Source organism: Solenopsis invicta, chromosome 4, assembly GCF_016802725.1.
Source record: "Solenopsis invicta isolate M01_SB chromosome 4, UNIL_Sinv_3.0, whole genome shotgun sequence".
Classification (NCBI taxonomy): Eukaryota; Metazoa; Arthropoda; class Insecta; order Hymenoptera; family Formicidae; genus Solenopsis; species Solenopsis invicta.
This window is the reverse complement of record NC_052667.1, coordinates 5506344-5524577: the sequence shown is the minus strand read 5'-3', so window position 1 is coordinate 5524577 and position 18234 is coordinate 5506344. Positions and strand designations below refer to the sequence as shown.

Below are 18234 nucleotides of genomic sequence, written 5' to 3'. Positions count from 1 at the left end.
CCGTGGAAAACTCAATGTGTCAAGATATATATTTCTCCAAACACAATTCCGAACATAATACACGCATTCCGCATAGCGGTGGAATTCCCTTAGGACCACGTTGTCCCGTTTCCCTTCGTGAACAAATAATGTAACGTCTCGCGACGAGAGGTCAAGGCGACACGTTATTGGGCTGCACCGGGCCCGGTGTGCGATGCAACCGAAACCGCAAGCGCAGGAGCCCGTTGGAGTAACTAGTCCTTTCCTTGAATGTTCCCGACGCTCGTGACAACGCGAAATTGCACGTTACGGTAGCCCCTGCGAAGTAGCCCCTCGCGAGAGCACGCGGAGAGCATTTTCGAGATTTTAGTGCACATTCCGTTATCGGAGAACCGAACTTCTCCACCGTCGCCTTTCCTGTCCTCCTGTTTCTCGACGCGCCGAGAAGGCGCGGCCGTCATCCCGTCACGTAGTCGCCGTCGCGGTCAATGATTCTCGACACGTATGAATGGAGAGGAGACGTCGTCGCGTCGGAGGCGACGAGTGAATTCCACGAAGGGAGGGGGAGGGTACCTTATAATTCATGACGGAGTGCGGCGATAGACGGGAAGGGTTTACTTACTGATTGAATAAAAGAATTTCTTCCCTTGGCAAGATTTCCTTTATCTTTTCTATGAGGATAAAGTATTAATGTAAGCATTAATGTTTATCAATATTTACATTAATGTGAGGATAGAGTGAGGGAAAGATATTTGTTTTCGTAGATACATTGTGACGATAAAGATAATAAATTCAGAAACAAGAGTATACTTTGTGCGTAATCGGATCAGAGAATCGTATCTGTTTAAAGTCTCTATTTGTAAGAATCTACTTAAAAAAACTAACGAATCTAGTTAAGCTGACTAACGCAATTCTGTAAGTCGAGTTTTAATTGCAGTTTTATCGTATGCGAGATAATTTATCGCGTAATTGAATCAACGAGTCCGTTAAATATGTACGATTTTCAAATAGGTAGGCTAATTCCAGAAATCGTAATTTCATAATGATATTCGGAGCTATAAACCTATTTTATGCTTGAAATTTAAGCCCTCATTAGCGAATGTAATCGATAATTGCGCTTTGTAATTGAAATTAAGATACAGAAATCTTGCATAAGGCTATTAACGATCTTACTTTTAGCCCGTTCCACAATTTACGAGCAACTGCAACTCGGTTTATTGCATTATTCACCGGATGGTTGTCATTGGAACGTGTCAGATTAACTTTTTCTTGGAAATTATTAATTACGCTTTTTTGCATCACTCTATGTCCAACTTTGTGTCTGCAAGGTATAGTAATTTTGGAAACGTCTGTATTTATACGAATTCGTATTTACGAATCTTTTATTTATTGCGCCCGTGACGAAGAAAATCTATAAGTTTCTCAGATTGAACTACAATAGTTGCAATTCAAAATTTGAAATACTTGAATATAAGAGCCACAAAAAAAAAACGTGAAGTGTCTTGATTAAATAATTTTATTTATCAATCATCGCGTCTCGATTTGGGACCTGTGCACAGCAGAGAATATTAGATATTAGGAATAGAAATTGAAATTTTAAAATCAGTTTCGTCAATGAACACTACAGGTACATAAATAATAAGTTATCTTGTACGGCTTTATATTTATTTTTTACGGTCATATATTTATATCTTACGTTTTGTTCATTTCCATTGTATGCAGGATCTTACTTCCAAGAAATAATCTTTTCACATCATACCTTTTTATACGTTTTCTCTCGATCTCTCTGCCTTTCAATATATTGCACTTAGAGAAAATTTAAGTTTAAATTGATGAAATTATTTCTTTTACTTGGTTTCTTCAAGCTGAAATGAAAATATGTTTGAGGGAAATAAAAATTTATCTGATTTCAAGAAATGATGTTATCAGCCTTCTTTTAAAATAAATAAATGATTTGTTTAAGTTAAACAAATAATTTTTTAATTCAACGAAAGCACTGACAGAAATATAAGAAATAATTTACTTGTTTTAAAATTTTTGTTTCAAAAATGTATTTTTATAAAAAAAAAATAGAAAAGGGGGGGGGGATTTTGTCGCGCAATCAAACTATTTCTTTAATTATAATAAAAAAACAACCAAACATTTTTTTCCACATCAAAGAGTTCTTTCAGCCATATAGCAGTGCACAATTTTTTTTTTACTGAAAGAATTATGTATTAATTATATTTCATAATCAGTATAAGATTTCAAATATTTAGAGATCTTTCTCAAAACGCCGTGATTATTCAAGCACTTATATTTAGGGTGAGCCCTTTTAGTAACAATCGATCCGTCCATGTTTACAACAAAAGCTAAACGGTTCGTTGGTAATTGCATTTTAATAGTTGAACGTGGCGGAATCTCGATTCCCCTTTGTTTGAAATAGGTTGGCGGTCCACGGGGAGGGCACGTCGTTCCTGTGACAGATATGCGATTACGAGATATAATCCTGTGCCATTAATTCCCTTGAAATTCATACGCCGCATCGACGATGCGTGGAAACTCGAGGCTACAATGCGTCGTCCTCTCGCCGTCGGCCGACTCTCTCCGATTCATTACCATCGGAGACGCCGCATCCAGGTCTCTCCTTCCCTGATTTACGACCCCACCGGTTAGAGCGCGGCAGAGCACCGCGAGGATAACGACGATCGCGCTTTAATGCTAAATAAATATCGGGGAAAGGTCGGGTCTCCGGCGACGACGATAATTGATTTCATGCTCGGCCGCGGCTCGAAATGCAAAAGCACCTTTGTATCGGGGTGATATCGCGCGCGCAACGAGTGTACGGCAAAAGTAATGTTTAAATAAATCCGCTCTAATTCATCGCGTTTCGTGCGGATCACGCTGTTTCGCCGATTCCCCCCCTGCGCGTAACTATTTCCAGCTCCAGCACGGCGGCGTGCGCGCGATTTGCTGCTATTTCCCGTGAAATCGTAAACGCGATACGTCTCTCTGCGCGCGAGAATCGAGAAATACGTTACCATCCGCGGGGATTGGGATAAGCTCGATATTTATAATGGCTAATAACCTCCAGTCTCGAGTTACCCTACGATTACTCGTGACATTAATGCCTCACTTCGTATTCGTAATAATGTTACACGTTATCCGCGATTGCGATACATCTGGGACGTTCCGTAAATTGGAATGAAATTACTCCAGCGTTAAACTCGTTTCGTAGTAAAATTCGTCCAATGATTTCCATTTTATCTATATATAGATCGGAGCAAAACTGAAAAAACCGCACTTGAAAAAAAATTACACTTTTCTTCTTTTGTCACGAACGGAATGGGTACTATGTCCGTGACAAATTGAGAGGGAAAAATCGATAAATCGATTCTGTAAAAAAAAAGGGAAGTAATATCCGACGTTGATTGCGTTATCAAAAGTTCTTTATTTTAGAAATGTTACGTCCGTTTTGCCTAATATAAACTCATAGGCGTAGAGGAGAAGGGGACATTACGGCTATCCCTGTTATCTCTGTAATTTGATAATGAAATTTGACAATTGCTTATGGAATTATTCGTTTAGTAACCTGCCGTTTTTAGCGGCGCCAATATGCCAACACGCGATCACTGACAATGCATTTTTATTTTTGAGCACTTTTTCAAGGTTCTTTTGTGCGTTTTTCTTATTTAACTTTTTGTTTGGCTGTACACATTTCGAGTTACGCAAAGTTAAATGATGACGCGGAATTTTGTTAATATAGCTTTTTAAGCAAAATTTTCATATCGAAATATTTCTTTAATAATTTGATTGTCAATCTAGAGGACTGTGTTCAGGAACTTTAGAGATATTTTATTCTTTAATATTAAAAACAAGAATAAAATGATATCTCTAACGTTTTTAAATACAGGAAAATTCTAAACAATGGAAAAATTAAAAATATATAATTTTGTTTTAACAAAATACTGTTTTTTTTTTTTTTTAAACTAAACCAATTATTTTAAAATTATTTCTGGGATAACCATGTTACCACCACTTTTTCTTCTTCACCAGTTATGCGTTACATTTTTATAAATCACATTCCAAGTAAGATTTCATTGCTTTGAGTCTCGAAACTATCAAACAACACTTTGACGAATATAATCGTTCGAGATTCAATATGAAGCATTAACCAAGTTATTAACCAAGTTATTCAATAAAACGAAAATGGGTGCCATATTGCCCTCTTCTTCTTTAATATCGTCAAAAGTTAGACGAAATTGTCCCTCACTCTCTTCCACGGGAGTAAGTTCAGATTGTTTGCGTCCGATCAAACGCGGAGGCAAGATTGATAATGATCTCTCGCGGGCAGTTTGATGGCATACGAACAATTCGTGAACAACGTCGCGCTGGTTCCGGTCGTGGCCGCTTTGTCCCGCGGTAAATACGTCTGGTCAATTAACCGGGCCTGGTTAGTCATCGAGTCGAAAAGCGCACGTCACCCGCGCACACAGTTCGTTCGGCCGCAGCTTCACGCACGCGAGATCACCTGGGACACGGGAGTTTGCCATGCATTTCCTCTCCCTCCTCCTTCCTTCCACCATCATCAACGCTCTACCACTACCTTCTGCGCTTCCTTCCACAGTTTCATTCCGAACGGATGGCAGCGCAATCGTGTTGTTCGCCTCGATGCGACAACACGTATATTATATTGCCCGGAATTACGGAGCGTTATGCTCGAGTCGTGCACATACGGCCGATCATGCGGACAATTTGTCGCACAGAAATTGTTGCCTCGAATAAATCACTGGAATAATTTATACAAGAAGTATAGATGTGCATTGTGAAACCGCGACAATTTAGAGAGACTGAATTACGGAATTTATAATTTTTTTTGTTTGTTAAGTAAGAATTATATTTAATATTTAATTCTAAAATGCCGCTCATACTTTTCTGACATTGAAATTATTTATTGAAAATTCTCCACGTAATTAAGAATTTTTTTTATACTTTAAAGAATTTTGTTTAGATTTTTTCTACATTTATAGATATTAGGAAATAACTGAACTAACACTATTTTAAAGTGAGAAAGTATTAAATATAATTTAAACCATCTAAATTTTAATAGTAATTGTGCTAAACTTAAATTAACGTCTGGATGAAAATCTACTTATAGTATTACTCTAGAATTAATTTTATGCCCTAAGAGTTCAGGTCTGATCAGACAGTATGCAATTTAGAATATAATATTGCAAGAGTGAAAATTGATTAATAACTTATCATCTATCAACTTATTTGATTATTAACTTAAAATACATAATGATTTACATTTATATTTAGTACATCGCATTATTTTTAATTTTAATATACTACGCTGTTGCAAAACGGCACAAGAATAGACGATTTTTTTTTTAATGAATTTTCTACCTCATTACTAGTTTCCCTCAACTCTCGTTATAGTATTACATAGCATAATCCGGGATTCGCCGACAATATAACATTGCACGTACTATAATGCACGTACTGTCCATATATTTCATATACTGCGCACACGGTGCGTGCATCCCTAGTTATCTGGCGGCAAACAGACGCGCAATGGTATACATTCGAGTTTCCTAGCATTAGGCGAAATTCCGTTGTCCCCTTTCAAGTTAACTCGCTCGAGACGGCACTCGTTTTAACTACCTGCCGTTTGAATAGTTTCATGCGAAAACCGCCACAAAGACGTATTATGAAATAATCCGGTTTATTTTGTGCGATTGCTTATTTCGAGCTAGCGGATTTACTTAAGCACAAACAAAAAATGGTTTCAGTTCACTGAATAATTTGAAATTTATAGATATTTGCAAAACAAACTGAAAAGATCCACACATCTTAATTTTACGTGAAAATATTTTGCCTTTTACATTTATTTTTTTTTCCGTAAAGGGTTATCATCGTATCTTCTCAACTTTCTCAAACGTCAATTTTTTAAAATCTGAAATCTTTATAGTGTCTAGTATATGGGAAAAAGTAGAAACGGTTGCCTAAAAACATATAATTCTTCACGTGAATTTTCTTTGTGAAACTTTAAACATGTTTTTCTCGAAATCATGTTTTTCAAAAGTTTCTCTCTTAAAATAATAACTTTAATAATTTTTAATATGTTACTAAAACAAATTTTTATTTGTGTAAAGTGCAGTTCTCTTTGATCTGTCAGGCCATTTTTTTAACATTTTTCATTATAACAGTTTTTATAAATACATTTAAAGGTAAAAAATTTGTCGAAGGTAAAAATCGAACTCTTTTGTTAAAAAATGTTTTTCAATTTTTACAAAATTTTGAAGTCCGACCCTTCAGGCCTTAATGACAATGACAACCATCATTTTAGAGGCTCGCAATCATTTTTTATTTTTGATTGTTTTACAGAATTTTAGACAACAGTAAGATTGGAGGGGTGGGCTGGAAAACAGTAAAGTCAATTTAAATAAATTAAAAAGATTTAAAAATAAAAGTATTTTTGCACATATTAATAATCGATAAAACATGCCCCTTTTTTAGATATAAAATATATTTGTTATCCTCCCCAAAAATTTTTAAAAATGAGTAATTTTTGACCATCGAGGAATTATGTAACCCTTTAAATAAATGCAACATTATTATCCAACTAAAATTTGATTACAGCACACAGAAATTATTTTTCGTCATATAGATGCTTATGCGATCATTATACTGATTGCTTCGGCCTACTACAGACTTGAACTTTTATGTACTTCCTTTCGTGTACTTCCTTTCGTGTACTTCATATTAAGGAAACAGACTTCAAATTGGTCGAGAAGGTAGAAATAAACGTGAGAATCTTAAGACATTTTGAATATAGCCTGAAACGTCGTAAGGAAATAGAAATTTCTTCGGCTGTACGTTTCGTCGCACGCTGAAAGCATCCGCGCTATTCGGCGGTGTTCGTTAGTCGCGAAAAGTCGAAATCGCTTTGCCGGAAACCCTGAAGAGAGAGAGATTCGCCATTCGTCGGGTTCACCGGCGCGAAACTTCGCAATATGCGCCCGCGCAGGGGCTCGGAAAATTTGCCTGCCTCTCTTTTCTTCCACGGCAACCCGCCGCTAATGAATATAAAGTTGCGGCCGTCGTCTGGAACTTTCTGAAATTTCCAAGTAGCAACGAATTACCGGCCCGCCGCTGTATTCAGCGAAAGGAAAATGTTCGCACAGGCCGCTGCGCGTTGTTTTATTGTTTTCCGTCGCATTGCGCCGAGACTATCCTGCCGAGAGCGGTAGGCCCTTTGTACCAGTAAACGCTTTTCTTGATCACTCTTTGATTACTCAAGTTTCTTTGCTCGCGAAAGATTGGAACTTTGCGAAACTCGGAAATTACTAAAATATTATTGCGACTTGTCGCCCTTCAACTTCAAATTATGAAAATCATAATCTTGACAATCCGCAGCGATGCTCTGTAACAAATATTTCTTTTTCTCGCACAAGTTTTTTTAAATGCCGCGGAAGAGGATGGCACTTTAATTTTTCTTCATTCGAAATATTTTATATTCTAATAAATATTGTACAAGAGATGTCTTTATAAATTGTGAAACCTTGGTTTCACTTTAGTTTCAACGAATCGACGAGGAAAATCAATTCTTTGATTTGTAAAGCAAATGGGTAAAAATAGAAATGGTAAACAACTTTGAAAGTTGATGTCAATATTTTTTTTTCTTCAGGTAGCCGCAGTGTTTTTATTTTTCCGTGAATTTTTTTTTGTTTTGTTGATCCTTTAAGGCGAGCCGGGGAAGGGAAAAGAGGCAAACAAATGGCTCGGAGTTTTGGGGCGAATGGCTATAAATCCTTGCCTTGGGAACGACACGTCTCTATTATTCATGCCGGACTAAAAGCTTCTCGAACAGTACAGAATTTGCGAGCGTTTCCCCGCTTGATGACATTATCCGTCTTCCGCGGTTTGCATAATTTGTCGGATTTATCTCGCGTAACTTCACGCGCGCGTTCCTTCATGCAGTGATTTTGTGTGCGCCTAATCTGATTTGCGCAAAGTTTATCTCATATACAGAAAACACGCGCCACACATATATGACGCGAGAAACAACCGTAATAGAGAGGTTTATCTCGCTTGTCATGTTTTTCGACATTCCATTTTTTTTCTCGACGTAATTTTCACGAAGATCTACAGTCACACGGTATTATTTTACTGAGAAAAAAAGGTTAACTCGACTAAATTTTTCAATTCGATTAAATTTGTTCTGTTCAAGTGTTCATGTATTTGACATAAACGCTTGGACTTTGGTTTAAATATTTTTATTTGTATTTAACTTAAATATATAAATATTTGAACCGAAGAAAGTTAATCAAGTTAACAACTTCTTTTCTCGATGTATGTGAAAGAAGGGCTATCATTGTTTAACACTGATAAGATAATACGTACCTAGATAATTGCATAAATAACTTTTTGTTTGTGTTATTCATAATTATGGAAATAATGTTTTATCAAGAGTGATTTGCATTCGCGGAGGATAAATTACGAAATGATCTGATTGGAGCGCGAAGATGGCGTTTTTAAAGTCTTCTTTCGCACTCTGCCAGATAATAAATATGGATGTTGTTACCTCGCAGCAATTATACTAAAATCATAAATTTAATTATACTAATAATCTTCCTCTATTCATTTACATATTTGAATAATATTTCGTTACACTCGACGTTTGCACTTTTTAACGGCTAATAAATCTTTTTTGTTTCCGACAAGTCTCGAAATTACGTTGGCGGAGAAAGTTACGAACAAAATATTATACCTTTCGTCAACGCGAATTCCGCGTATCGCGAGTAAATAACGCTCGAATTTGTTCCCCGATTCCGCCGTTGTGGTAAACTTGTCAGCTATTCGCCCGAAGCAAGCGAGCGATGCTGTACCGAAAGTTGCGGGAATAAATGTCCGCATCAATTGGCATCCGAGTGTACTTCGCGCATCTCCCCCGTGGACGATGCACGCCGCCGGAATATCAAGCAGTTCGTTTGGATGCCGATTCCCGGGACACGAATAGCAGCATAGCTAACGAGGATGACTCAGGAGACTCCTCCTCCTCCTCGGTGAGATGCGGCTGGAGCTTTAAAAAATTCAATTTGCCAGTTTCATGATGAGATTTGCTTAATTTAGGAGATTTTAGTAGTCGTATGTAAATTAAACTGGAGAAAATGCAAATAGTTACATAAATGAAAATAACTTTTATATATTAAGCTTTTCTCATATTCCGTTGATACTCGGGTAAATATTGCATAACGGAATTAAGCAGTTGCGGATATTATATCGAGATAATAAATAATAATCCTTTGCAATTTTGATTTCTTTTGTTCGTGTGATAAATCCCACAAATTCCAGTCTCTTGTTACGTTTCAATTTCTATAAACAACCTTTTCTTTTGAAGGTATAATTAGTACAATGGAGTATAACAAAGATTGAGAGATACAAGCAATCGCGAATGAAAATCCTCTTCAAATTGTATTATTTCATAAATCTGTCTCATTTACATTTACATTTCAAATATTGTTAAACCGAAGCCTCGTTGTGCGATTTAAAAACATGGAATGAAATTAACGGGGGGGAAATACCTTCACGACAATTATCGTGCTTTTCGCTAATGCGCGAATACGCGTTGGAATCTCGGGAAGAACTGTTCTCGAATATCTGGCAATATTCAACCAATATCCGCAAAGTCAAGAGAAGAAATATGCCGATGCGATTTCGATTACTTCGTGCCACGAGGATCATTCGTCGGAATAATTTTCTTAAATTGGAACGACGGTTAGTTCTCAATCGCGAAACGACAGAAAGCAAAGGGACATTTTCATTTTCCCTTGACGCGTCACGCGAGGTATCTTGTTAAGATAAAACGCTAGATAATCGAATCCTTTCGATGATTACAGACGATATACTTGCTTAATAAATTCACATTCGCGATCGGTTGCAAAGGTTTTCGTGTTGTAATGAAATAATAATTCAAGCGTATCGAAATAAATGTTTTGAGATAGATAATAAACGAGAAAGAGATATGATTTTGTAATTGAATAATATAATTAACGTGTGCTTCGAGTTAAAATATTTTTTGCCGTCAAAAAAAAAATCACAACGTAACGGTATAATAATAAAACTGTTGTTGCACTTGATAAATCTTTTTTATCAAAATAATATATTAATGCAGCAGCCTGTATTAATTATACGTTCTGTAATTGTTTTGAAACGCTTTAGAACATCGCCAGCTACATTTTGTTTTAAATGAACAGAAAGGCGAAATAAAAAGATAATGAAAGCGTCCAACAGAGAATGAAAAAGATAAATGGTGAAAGAAATTGTCGAAATTTTTCCGTGAATAATCGTCGGTGGCATACGCTAAAAGGACCGGTGCGGAGTGGGGGAGGGGAGGGGAGGGAAGGGTATATTCGTGGACGGTTTATGTCGTACGAGGGTTGGTGGCTCGTTCTGCTTTCCACTCTGTTAAATTTCCTCCCGCTACCGCGTCAGAAAGGCCGCGCCCGCCTCTTTTGTACGCGTAGATTGGGGCAGGAAAAAAGTTTCAATCTCCCGCGAAACAAGCTTTCGCCAACGTCATAAAAGTGCGCTCGACAGTATATTGACGCGCTCTCATCGCGACTTGTAATCCGGTGATGATCCACCGACGATGGGCAATGAGCAGCAATATTCGACTTGGGATATTGCGTGCAACAGTTAACAGGGAGAGAGAAAGAGAGAGAAATTGAAATTACGAGAGCGAAAAACTGAATATATTAAAAACAAAAACAATTATCTGTAAATTAATTTTTGAATTTGAAAAAAAAAGAGAATTAGTAATATAATGATTACACCGTATAAAATTGAATTTGTACATGGAATAAAATTTATAATTATTGGAAATTTGCATTGCGAAGTCGAGTTTTTGGAAAACTGCACGAAAATTAATTCGTGTACTTTAATTAAATGCGCGATTTATCTAAAAAACATTTTTTTGTTTGCTCGCACTCGTTCGCGCTCTTGCAATCGCGCAAGTTTTACGCGAAAGCACGCAAATGGATGGTAAAATAGTGGCTTTACGTACGCTCCCCAATATTTTGCAAGTTACCCGAAGTAACAGCTGCGTCTGACCGCGCGCGGTGCGCGTTCACTTGCCGGCAGTTAGTAGCGCAGGCATGATAAGGTCGGCCATTTGGCTGACCACTTTCAGATATTACTACTTACAGCTTGCGCCGTAGTTCTCGACTTAAATACGAGCGATCATATTCCTGGCTTATGTTGTATGTTAGCCGGGTACGCGTGCAGCATAAATCATTGTTTACAACCTATTCGAGATTGGATGTACTTTAATAGTAACTTCGTACCTCAGGCGGCTCGATTACAGGCGGCTCGATTACATGTGAATGCGTACGGAAACGTTACACTGGAATATTACAGAGAATCGATTTGCACGTTTGTTTCACCGGGCGGCAAAGTTTCTAGTTACATATATAAAATGGCGTAGGTATAGTTTCCGCCACGCTGACGTTTCGCGATTTTAATGAGAGGGTATCAGCATTATTGCATAATTTATTACTGTGTCGACGAAGGAGAATTGTTAACACGGCACAGTCGGCGGTGATTTACCATTTCATCGATTACCATTTCATCGATGTAATCAGTCACAGCGCCACGCAATGTTAACGCTATGCATTATGCATTTGTTGCGCCGAGTAAGAAGATAGTAGAATTTCCTTTCCCTAGATACATAACGATAGAGATTACGTCTACATGCGACGCATGCGGAATTATTTGATATTTTTACGCGGCAATAACGTATTTCGTCACTTGGAATTTAGCTTTCGAGTCACGGAATGACACAAATGGTTCCCGTTTCGTACGTTGGTGCTAATTACTGGTCGCGTCGTTATACATTAATGGCGATACCACGTGCGAAATTAATGCCGCTAATATTTTCTGGAAAATATCTGAAATTTTTCCGCCTCGCTAATTACGCCGCGCGCGCAGTTGTTTATCGTAAATGAAGCAATGTTTCACCATCCCACGAGCGGCGGCAGTCATTACTTCGCTTTGCGCCGTCTATACGTTGCCGTGCACATTATGTCAGCATACATTACAGTAACTCTACACACACGCCAAAGTATCGCGAAACTAAAGTTCGTAGCCGCGTCGCCGAGTTGTTTGCGCCATTTATTAGTCTTGACAGTCCTTTGCTTCTCCTTTTTATTGATTCTCTTGCCGGCGCGCATCGGTTACCTTCCATCCATCTCTCATCTACTTCGCTGTTTCCTAAACGCTAACTTTGGCTTTTTTTTTTAATTTTCCTGATAGACGATTGGATGTCCGAGCTTCCTGGAGAAGATTCTAATATGTATATGAGTATAAGCGTATAAGATTTAGATTGAAGCGCTACTTTTTACCGTTACTTTGACCAGCAAGCCGGATTTCCCGTTTCGCCGCGTTGTCAGTGATCTCTCAAACGTTTGTTTTTTGTTTCCCGACGACAGTCGGAGGTGTTTCAGGCTGCAGTGGTGGCAGCGGCAGCAGCGGCCGCGGGTGGCGGTGGCCAGCAACCCGCACCAACACCGGGCGGTGGCAGTGAGACCAACCCCGAAGGCGGAGTGGAGGCTGCTGCGTTGGCACCTGTCACCTCAGGCGCGACGACACCCGCGACAGCGACACAAGGCACCGACCTCAAAGGTCAACCAAAACGCTTGCATGTTAGCAACATACCTTTCCGCTTCCGAGACCCTGACCTCAGGGCAATGTTCGGGGTAAGTCAATCTCTTCTACTCCACTCGTTCACTTTCATTATTTCGATGTCTTCATATATATATGCTTTTGCCGATAGACGATTGCTTGCCTCTCGCTCTTTCGATTGCGACGTAGGCAAGACGAATGATATGTACGTTGTTACCTGCTTATTTTCTTGTCTTCCTTGATAAGAAATAAGATAGCGATCTATAGAAAGTAATGGAAAGTTTCTAGAAACATTTTTTTGTTTGACATATTGTAATAATCTACATAATTGTGTTGAGTTTTCAGTTTTCTATTTATTTTTATAGTAAATTAGTTTTTTTAGATATTTGTTAAAATATTTAATAATTTATTTGTTCTATTAAATGATAAATTGATTTGACATTATTGCGTAATAATATGGTAACAAAGAAAATATAGAAGCTTAATTAAACACAAAAAAATTTTATTAAAATATTAAAATATTCAATTTGATAAATTAAACAGTGAATTGATTCAACAATTATTTAGTTGCAAAAAAAAGATGTAGTTTATTCGTGTCAACTATTCAAATTTTTTAATCAAGAATTAATTAAACTCAATAGTTAATTGCGCGTATCGGACTAAATATTTTAGTTTTTCAACAAAAATTTTATCTCAGTGAAAGAGTGATAAAATATGGAAAAATCTTTATATCAGATTTTTTAAATATGAAATTTTATCATATAAATCCCAGCGTTTCATCATATTTATGTTATATTTGCCACAATTTTATTTTTTCTTTATATTACACGACATTAATAAACATCACACGCATACTTTAATATTTTTAATTTAAATATTTTTTTTCAGCAATTTGGGCCAATCCTTGACGTGGAAATTATATTTAACGAAAGAGGAAGCAAGGTAAGCTCACGTCGCCCTCAGGCTGCGAGCCACCCCTGTCAACCCACCCCCGATAATACCGCTAATCTTAAGCTAATGTCGTACCCAACGGGATTCTCGCATTCAGAACAAAATAGTTGCATTTTTCTTATATTTTCTTTTAAAAACTCGCGTGTTAATTAATTCATGCATATCCACGTAAAGAGAGTTTAGCGGTTTTTTTTTTTTTTTTTAAATATTTATCTTTCGCGTTATCGACAATGTGAAAATAAATGAAAATATTTTTGTACATTACGTGCTTACGCAACAATTATTTTCCAAATGTTTATCATACATTCGATGGTATTTTGTCATTTCGTCCGCTTTCTCAGGCGTCGTTACCATTGGCGGTAACCACGAAAGCTGGCGCCGTGCACGTGACTCGATTTTTCTATCGCGTATACACGTGACAGTTTCTCCCGTTCATTTATTGGAAAAGTTTACCGGAGAACGCCGACGAACGTTCCGGATGCGAGAATGTCGCGGGGTCGTAATGATCTTGTTAACGGATGCAGCATCACGAACAACGGTCCATCGTATACATACATACATACATACATACATACATACATACATATATATATATATATATATATATATATATATATATATATATACACGTATGTGTGTATATATACGTATCTACGATACGAGGAGAGGTGGCTAAAGAACTAATATTACATGCCGGAAAAACAGCGATATTCCCTGATGAGAATACGAGAACGTGCTACTGCAACGTGCTGCTGCAACCGTGTCGCGTGTACATGTTTCTTTGCAGCGCGATGGCGACAGTCCGTTACAAGCTCACGGTGATCTCGATAAAAAATTTGCCAAGTACGAAGTGCCATTGTCAGTTATCGAATTTTCATCTTTAATCATCGGTATTACGTAACTCTCGAGTGCAATTTAGGCTATTACGACTTTCCGAAAAACTTACGAGCGACCATTAGGTCTTACTTCAGATCTAAATGAACTGTAGGTCTTGCGTTGTTCTCTTGCGTAGTTTTGGCTCACGTGGAGTAACTTCTCGTCGTCGAAACGAGGCGATTTTTTTTTATTTTTATTTTATTTTATGAGCAAACCTGTTACCTCGATCTATCGGTTACTTTCATTATTAAAATCAAGCCGGCGATGCTTGCATTCTTTCGGAAAGCCGCGACGGGCAAACTATCGATTCGCGACGGAAAGCGCCGTGCGAGATCGTGGCCGCGATTGTCGGCCGCTTGTGCAAACGGCATCGGGAAAAACGGGGGAATTTGAAAGAAAAAGGGTAACGCTCTCGCGTTATATGCGGGTTTGTAATGCAAATTGCTTTCAATATGGATGACAACGGAGGTCAGGATAAGATCCGCAGTAATACATCGTGCCGACAGCCGGCATCCGGCGAACCGGACGGTGTGCATATTCAGCTCTCGCGTCCAGTACACTCAAGCGCACTTCATCAAGTCGCACCGGTAACCCAGTATCCCAACGACGTCTGTCGACGTCACGTGTGGCGACCTACTGCTGATTAGATGCACGAGGTCGCGTCTCGGCTTTCGCTAATGCTCCCAGCCCTCCGACGTATCTCGATTTTAATGTCGTCGCTCGTCAAATTTTTGAGGCATATCGACACTTGGAGAACTACTCCCGTCAAATATCGTTTTCCGATTTGTAAATGACTGTTGATTATCTCTTATCAACGCTGGATTAATGCCCTCAGTCTTTTTTAAGAGCAACCGAGATCTTCTTGTGCGTTCATCGTAGGACACATTTGACCTTTTTTTAGGCTGGCTCTCGAGTCTTGGTGACTCTTAATATATCTCTCGAGAGAAAAATAATCACGTCTCGTTTCGTGATATCCGAAAGCCCGAGAGGATGCGATGCTTTTCGTATGCTATCGCGAGATCGATACATCCCCAATTCGCAAATAAATATTGGCTTTCCTCCATCGAATTATTCCCGATCGTTTATTTGAAACCAAAACAACTCCGATGCATTCGTCAAAAGTTATTTCACTTAGGTGAATTGCGTGGAATGAGGCGGTCTACAAATAATGCTTTCGGAGCAAACATTTGTGCACGATACTTCCGACTAGTTAAAGTACAAAGTTCAAGCAACTTTGTACAGGAGTATCGCGAAAAATGTAAGTCTCGCTGCCGGCGCTCGATCGTTTTCCATCTCAAATGGAGTTTCTCGGAATATCTTTAACCTCGTATTATATTTTATCGGCAATGCTTTCGTCATCGATGTCACTCTCTCTTTGCAATGAAAGCACCGGGAGTCACGCAAACCGGTATTATACTTTTTAGCGGGCGCATTCCCATTTTCTCTTACGTTCTTACCCCGACAATCGACTCTACCCCGAACGAATTCTGCCCCCCCGGCATTGTTGCTATTTTAAGATCCGCGGCATCGATTTTCCCATTAACATATACCGTTACCAATTACCAGTAATCAATTAAGCTCGGACGAAAGACCGGCGACGTTATTCGCCGAGGATAAAAATCTCATTTCGATATCCAATATCAATTTTCCATTAGCAAGTTCATTTATTCGAAATCAGGTCCACTTGATGTAAATCCGCCCGTTTACAATTCGTTTCGTCGATATGTAAATATCAGAGAACTGACGTCAGTCGAGGAGAGCGCGCAAGAACTCGCAATTGCACGTATTTGTCGTCGATTAGACGATTATGGCTGAATCCGGTTCGTCTGGGTCGTCGTGACGGGTTGTACGGACAGGAAGTCGATGTCGCTGCGCATCCGTACTTGTAACTACCAATCATGGGGCCGTGATATGGAACGTGAAATGGGCTACTTCCAGTTTCCGTAGGGCGGAACGCGGCGCGTTCGTCGACGGCGACAGAACTAATTAAACTCTCGCGCGGCTCGCAATTAGCGATGCCCGACACGGATCGACGGCGACGGGGGAGGAGGAGAGTTCTCCCGCGAGCCGCGAGACGCGCGCGCTTTTTATTCCCGTCCGCTGGCACTGGCGGCTTAATCGGCGCGGATCGGTCGCGTGAAAGCGGCTTAATCGCGAGCGAGAAAGAAAGAAAGAAAGAAAAGAGCCCGTTGTGTGATAAGGGAACGCGGATAAGGGGAGCGCTCGGCCGGCCCGACACAGCTACTATTTCGTTGCCGTATTACGGTCAATTTGTTACTCATTCCCGGCGCTCACGTGACTCTCGACGGCTGCCCGCTGGTAATAATGTAGTCCATGCGCGGATATAATCCGGTCTCGTTTTTGTCACCCTTTTTTTTTTACCCTCGCCGCCCGTCGTCTCGCCACGCATAATCTGACATTTGCATAGGAATAAGATGCTTACGAGCTTACGCGAGATTCTTAAACGGATTAACGCGCGCACGTCAAACCGCACTTGACGATTAAAAAAAGAAAACAAAAAAAAATCTCACGGCCGAGAGGCAATCTATCGGCGACGTATCGTAATTGCCGTATATATGCATGCCGCATCGAACGAGCCATCCCGCGAGCGAACGATTTCGCATGTTAGGTAGGCGTACGTGTGACGTTAGAAATCCTGCTATCGGTATCAGTATCGGGTCGACAATGGCACTATCGTCTTGCCCTTTGCAATGCAAATATCTCTCGCGGGGCCGACGCCACGCCGCCGGCACGCGCTAAAGCACATGTGGAATTTACTTCGAACGGCATAAGTGTCGCCATCGCTTTTAGCGCTTAAGCGATTCCGAAGGCGTGACAGGATCCGATACTTTAGCGGCACGCTATTAACAGACGAGAATAATCGTTAATCCCCAGGGCCTCTGAGGTCTTGGAAATTTTGGTCTGTCGCTTTAACGTAGAAATCTGCAAGATCCTTTCTAAATTATTTTGACTCGTCCTTGTTTCACGGCAGTGAAAAGCGCGATGTAACGTTTACGGTTACAGTTATCGTGATCGTATTGCGAGAAAAAAATCCATCAGAGAGAAAGAGTTTTGATGCTTTAATTAAGGATTGATTGCATTTTCATTCGTGCACATTTTGCAGTTCGCGAATTGAATACATGATGTTTAAAGGCAGATCCCGTCACGAGCTTCGGCATAAATTTTTCATTCGTCACATTGCTTTTGTAGAATGCACGTGAAACTACGATTTCACGCGTCCGATTTGATAGTCGATTCACACTGACGCTTTTCGTTATCAATGGAATTTGTTGAAAAAAAAAAGCAAGAGAGAGAGAGAGAGAAAAAAAAGAATGTCCCTTGCATGCTGCAAAAGCAACGTGTCATTAGTGATAAAACAAACGAGTGAGTGATCGTGTGTGATTCTGTGAGAGAGACCTTTTCTCGAAAGCTTCGTCAATGTAAATGGAATGTGGCATCCCTAATGAAGTGCAGCATTTTGGAAAAAGAGATACTTTGAAGCCAAGGTGGGGAAAAGAGCGCGAACCGAGAGTCTCCTCTCTCGTCGTAACGTTACACGTAGGCATCTAACAGATGCGTCTTAACGAAAAGAGAATTGTAATTAACGTAGCGATTAATGCCGAGAAACTGTTAATTAATAATGCTACCGGCATTAATTGAGAAGGATAAGACGGATGTAGAGGTTCCTCGTTGGGAGGAACGCGATTGGATACCTCAAGGTGCTCGGCACGCGCACTTTTCCGACACCGCGTATGTGCAATG

At 39.4% G+C, this 18234-nt stretch overlaps 1 protein-coding gene across 6 annotated transcripts in view; it reads left to right on the top strand.

The window, feature by feature from the left end:
• LOC105195558 (RNA binding protein fox-1 homolog 2) overlaps window positions 1-18234 on the top strand; it is a 339314-nt gene that overhangs the window by 228837 nt on the left and 92243 nt on the right. For all 6 annotated transcript variants that reach the window (XR_005574599.1, XR_005574602.1, XR_005574603.1 and 3 more), the window contains 2 exons: window positions 12453-12719; window positions 13534-13587. Coding sequence is in view for 1 of the 6 variants with exons in the window: in XM_026134731.2 (XP_025990516.1) it covers window positions 12453-12719; window positions 13534-13587 (321 nt within the window). In the remaining 5 variants the exon portion in view is untranslated. The remainder of the gene's footprint in view (window positions 1-12452; window positions 12720-13533; window positions 13588-18234) is intronic.